At 37.5% G+C, this 6,099-nt stretch overlaps 1 protein-coding gene across 1 annotated transcript; it reads left to right on the plus strand.

Annotated features, from left to right (window-relative positions):
* The first annotated feature begins 700 nt into the window (after positions 1-700).
* On the plus strand, positions 701-4,905 carry LOC149233513 (BTB/POZ domain-containing protein At3g22104-like). The gene is made up of 3 exons (XM_089379780.1): positions 701-1,156; positions 1,406-2,632; positions 4,429-4,905. Exons 1-3 carry the CDS (start codon positions 1,094-1,096, stop codon positions 4,903-4,905), a joined length of 1,767 nt encoding a protein of 588 aa, XP_089235906.1. The 5' UTR covers positions 701-1,093.
* The last annotated feature ends 1,194 nt before the right edge of the window (positions 4,906-6,099 follow it).

Raw genomic sequence — 6,099 nt, forward strand, 5'->3', positions numbered from 1 at the left:
TTACCTTTACATAAATTTACTTATCGTCCACAACTTGGTGGGGCCCATTTTTATTCTCATCAACCTTCCGGATTAAATATTTTCTTGAGGCACACCAAGGCTCCACTCCACTTCTCCTTTATGTGCTTCGATTGTTCATTGGGGATTGGGTCCATGCACGCCACTGAAATTAATTGATGGTCTGTAAAAGTCAAAGAGACCATGTTAAATTAATCTGGTTTGATTCTCCATGTGCCATGAGATGTCAAGAGTTTCTATCGTTGGGAATTATGTGAACCATCATCTTTCCAATCCTATTTTGAACATGTGGCAGTACTGGACAAGAGAATGAGGTGGCAGCACTGGACAAGAGAATGGAACTGGAACTCTGGTAGGGTGGGATGACTTTAATGACATGTAAACATTGCCAAGTGGCCTTAGTAGACCAGAGAATTTATTGAACTCCACTCGGTTAAGATGACTAACAATGTGAAAACCTCAGCAATAAAAACATGACCGCCTTTAACCTTACCAATAAAAATATCTCTTAACAATAAAATGGTTGCAATTTTCTTACCAATAAAAGAATCTCTTAACAATAAAATGGTTGCAATTTTCTTTTGTTAAAGAAGAACCTAATTACTTCAAAGGGCTTATCAGGATGATACATTTCCGTATTAATCAACCAGATTTAGTTATTAAAATAAAATAACCCCTCACGCAGAACGAAGGGTAAATCAGTTAGTTATCTGTTTACACGGGAAATAAACCTGCAAGAAAGCTCTCACACATGTATATATATGTGTGTGAAAGCATGAATGGAGTTCTAAGCCAACAAACGTGTTCAGAGTCAGGGCTTGCAGTTGCTTACTGACATAACATTGCTGGTGTCCTGTTGGAGCATCGAATTGAAAATAACTTTTACACGAATGTTATGTCAGATGAAGGGTGTGATTCTGTTACAGTTTGCATTGATGAATGTGCAGAATCGAAGGCTTAGGAGCACCAGCATTTCTCTGCCTCTGTATCTGTCTTTTTGGGTGTTTCCATGGTGAAACCTCATATACATATTCTAGCATAAAACCTTGATAACTCCCACCTGTAGTAGAGCAGCATGCACCCTGTATGTGATCTGGAGGTGAATGTCAATGGAGAAGAAACATTCTTTCTAGACAAGGTATTGTTATCCTATCCTTCTGTTTTGCTTTGCTTTTATTGGGCAGAGAAAAGCAAGGTGCTCTGCAACTTGCTTTACTTGCATTTTGAGTTTTCTTCAGCTCTTGGGGCTTGAGATTGAGGGTTAGGATGGGTTTATGTTAGTTATGCTATTTTTTAGGTGGTAGGTATGTTGAAATGGATTGATTGTTATTTTTGTGGGTGGTGGGTATCCTGAGATGAATTGGGGGCGTGATTGGATTTCTTGCAGAAAACACTGCTTTCCTTCTCAGGGAGGCTGATCAAGTTGTTCAACAAGGCGGCAGCAGCAGGAGGAGGTCAGGCAGGGCGAGTGAAGTCATACAAAGTAATACTTCATGATTTACCAGGAGGCGCCAAGGCATTTGAGCTGGTGGGCAGGTTCTGCTACAATGGGATCAACAGCATTGAGATCACGTCCACCAACATATGCAAGCTTCGTTGTGTGGCCGAGTATCTGGAGATGACAGAAGAGATCCAAGAAGGGAACCTGGTGAGGCGAACAGAGGATTTTCTCAAGGGCTTGGCCTTCTGGAGTTGGCGGGAATTGATAAATGCATTGAAGGACTGCGAGGCTATGGTATTGACAACAGATTCTACAGGGATTATTCAGAGATGTATTGATGTACTCATAGAAAGAATGAATGCTAACTGTGATACCAGTCCTGCCTCGTCTTCTCCTGATAGTATTGGGATTCGGTATTCTTGCGATACGAGAAGCTCTGAGAGCTCAAAAACTAAAACGGGATGGTGGTTTGAAGATCTGTCGTCATTGAGTATGTATCTGATGGAAAGAATTGTCAAAACCATGATTGCCCACAAAATGGACAACTGGGTTATCAACAGATTTCTTTCGCATTACCTGAAGTCTACCTTGCCCATGCTTGGCTACAGCTCCATATCCCCCAAGAAAAAATGTGGGAGGGACGAGCAGATTATGCACCGCTATGCCCAGAAAGTGCAGAGGGAAGTTCTCGAAACTGTTGTGGGTTTGCTTCATTCTTTGGAGAGAGCAGCAGTCACATGCAGGAGCTTGTTTGGGATCCTAAGAGTGGCCACTGTGTTAAATGCCTCTAAATTATGCAGGAAACAACTAGACAATATGATTGGATCACAGTTGGACAATGCTACATTGGATAACATACTGATTCCTGCACCCCAGGGGATGGGTTGCCTCTATGATGTGGATCTTGTTCTCAGATATGTGCAGATTTTCCTCATGGATCAGGCGATGGTTTCTGTGCCTGAATTGCCCACTGGCACCGCCGAGCCCACTTCTGGCATTTGCTACCAGAGTCGGCTGAAGAGGGTGGGTAGCCTCATGGACAAGTATATTACAGAGGTGGCCCCCGATGTCAATCTCAAGCCCTCCAAATTTCAGTTGCTTCTTGAATCATTGCCAGATGATGCCAGAGATTCCTGTGATGTGCTTTACAGAGCCTTGGATATGTATCTTGAGGTAAGCCCTAGATGGATTCTCTAAAACAGACTCTTTAATATTGCCTCCATAGATACAATTTGTTTTATTTTTTTAAATTGTTTCGAGCTAGGCTGAGCCATTACAATTAAGTTCTTTGATGTGCCCTGAATTCTTACCAGCAACAATGGATCTTAATAGGAATCCCCAATCATACGAATGTGTTCATCAAAATTGTATGAATCAGCACAAATAAGTTTTTCTGTTTGGCCTGAATAAACACTATCAATGGGCTAACTATAAGAAAGTCCTAATCACAGAAAAGGTTCTTTGACTTCTCAACTTAAATGGGTTCTTTAATCTAACTCAAATGAATACCAGAGTCAGGTTCTTTCAGTTGACCTCAGATAAACATACAGAGGCAAATTAATGGGAATTTGCTATCTGTCTCCCCCCTGTGGGGGAGGTTACTATTCACCTTGGCTATTGGGTTAGGTGATTAGAGAGTTCCCTGTGTCATGCGGATTGCTATGAGTGGAACCATAAGTGGGTAAGCACCCATGAACTGTGAGAACATGGGTGCTTAAGAAGTATCGAGTGTCATTTAAGCACCCTTGAACTGTGAGAACATGGGTGCTTAAGAAGTTCTGAGTGTCATTTGAGTTCCGAGCTTCACCTGCCCAAAACTCAAAATCAAACAGTACAAATGAGAGCTATTTCATTTCTGGATTGGTGTAAATAGGTTCATTAATCTAGCCTGAGTTAATATTGTAAATTGTTTTTCAAGTATTGACGCTAATTGCAAATATGTTATGCCAATTCTGCTCATGACACTAAAATCAAATTCTTTAATCTGACCTGAATAATAGTGGCAATAGATTCCTTACTTTAAAGGCCAAATTATACAAGGGGGTCTTTGGTGAATGCATTAACACCAAATATATTCTTTAATCTAAGCTCAACCATTCCAAATAAATGATCCAAGTAAGCCTGCATTAATATGAATAGGTTCTTTAAACTGGCTTCATATCAATCGGGTTTGTGTTGTTTGAATCGTATACATGCCTTCCATATAGTAACCTGAGTTAATACTGTACATTTTCATGAATTAAGTCGGAATCAGTTGAAAGTAATTCCGATCTTAGCCTGAGAGAATATGCACGAGTTTCTTGAATCCAAGATCAAATTATTAAAATGTGTTTCATTATTTCAGCGTGAATGTGTGCCAATTGTATGTTGTTATCAATGAGGCTTTTAACTTGGTCTGAATCTATACTAGTGGGTTCTCTGACTATGACTGACACACAAATGCAACAAGTCTTCTCATGTTTATTCTTGACAGCTATTGTGGATTCTTTAAGTCAAACCTGAATTCTTTAACTTGGGTCATTAATGCAACCTCAATCAATGCCACTTGGTTCTTTGAATTTAAGCTCAAGTCAGAAGTTAAGAACATGAGAATTTTTCAGAAAATCTGAGTCAATACAATCTTTGTTCTTTGAATTTAAGCTCATGTCAGAAGTTAGAACATGAGAATTTTTCAGAAAATCTGAGTCAATACAATTGGTTTCTTTGAAATAAGCCTTAAAACTAAGCCTGTATCAATAGCTATGGTTTCCTTCATCTGACCTGAATCGTTCATAATGTGAACAGACTTCTTAACCTTGGGTTCTTTAGCACTTCTATTGATTTCTTAGAATTGAAGTACAGCTGAGTATGTTTAATAGAAGCTGGTTTGAGAAATTGTGATTCTCAGAATCTATGCTGCTAGTAAAAAAATGTCCTTGAATATGATTTTTTCCCTACATCAGAATGATCTAAATTTGTTTTTTGAACAGGTACACCCAACATTGTCTGAAGAAGAAGAAATGGGCCTTTGCAAATCGATCAATTACCACAAACTCTCTTTTGAAGCAAGCAAACACATTGCACAAAATTCCAGATTTCCATCGAGAATAGCAATACAGGTCCTGCTGTTGCAACAAGCAAAGCTGAGAAGCACACTTGATAGTTATTATGTGAAAAGTTCAGATTCCTTTCATTCCAATAGTGATAGCGGGATGCATTTTCCCCAGGAAGAAGAAGTCACACGCAGCAGCCCAGTAATTTTGTACTCAAAAGAGCTTGATTATAGTTCTGTGATTTGTGAGGAAAATCAAGAGTTGAAGGCAGACCTGCAGGGGATGCAGTGGAGATTGAGGGAGTTGGAGAAAGTCTGCAAAAAATTGCATTCTCAAATGTCAAGACTCACTAATGTCAAAATTAAAAACAGCAGTAGCCATACCAACCATAGATTGCCAAAGCTTTGTTCATGATAAGGCATAAAAGAAATGCAATTCAATTTCAACATGAATGGATTCATCTTGTACCATAAATATAACATGCAGGAAACTGTTGGATTGGTTGAACAATGTATATTTGACAAAATGATTTTTTTAGCATATTCTTGGAGAGATACAACTGTCTTCAGAATGCTCATGCAAGCCTGGTTCCTCTAATCTAATATCTCAATGCCTAATTGATGTTTTCCTTTTGTTACATAGTGACATGTTAGTTAACCAACTGATACAGGAAAAACACGTTACAGAAAGGAAAACAAATCTCAGGAACCGAGGGAAAGGTTGGGGGTGTTGAAAAGAATTTTACCCATAATTTTCTATTGTGTATCTGGGGAGGGGAAGGGAAGGGTTGGATTTAAAAGACAGGAAAATGTTTCATACAGGGAAAGAAAGCGCGCGCTTTGAACTGTAATTCAGAAGCTTCCAGCAAATGCGCCTTAAACAAACTAATAAAAAGCAGAATTTTGTCCACAACTCTCATTTCACAGAAAATTTAGAAGACATTGGACAACAGTTTGAAGGAGCAAAGTTGAAGGCAATATGTTTATTTATTGTTAGTGCGGATCCTTATTGCCTTATAAAAAGTACGGAAAGGAATTTAACAAAATAAGGGAAAAAATAAATAAATGTAAATTTTTATTATGAGCATAAATTTATTTTGACTTCAGATGTAGCATCGAAAGAGGTGCAAACGTGATCATAACACTATTTAAAAAGATACGGATTAGTTAGCTAATTTATTTGTTTAATATTTGAGGGGTATGTTTTAGGAATATTCGAGGGGTTAGTTAATTTTACTTTAATTGTCATAAATTTCTTTTCAATTGTCATAAATTTATTTTCAATTTTGATTAAAATCTTGAGGTGTGATTGTTTTCAAGGTCTAAGGCTTTTCTCACGAGAGATTTGATTTAAAAATAAAATAAAAATAAAATATAATTTAAAAATATTTATGGTAATTAAATATATTTTGAATTATATAAAAAACAATATTTATATATGAAGATTTTTAATTTTTAATTCTATAATATTTTAATTAAGATGAAAATTAAAATAAAATTATGATAAACCTATAGTTATAGATTGGCATAAAAATGTGGACATTTGTACCTTACTCTCAAGGCGACTCTTTGAGGGTGAAAATTATGAATAAAGATACATTTTACTTGA

The sequence above is a fragment of the Pinus tabuliformis genome, chromosome J, assembly GCF_031772625.1.
Source record: "Pinus tabuliformis cultivar Carrire ecotype Pingquan chromosome J, CPIR1, whole genome shotgun sequence".
Classification (NCBI taxonomy): Eukaryota; Viridiplantae; Streptophyta; class Pinopsida; order Pinales; family Pinaceae; genus Pinus; species Pinus tabuliformis.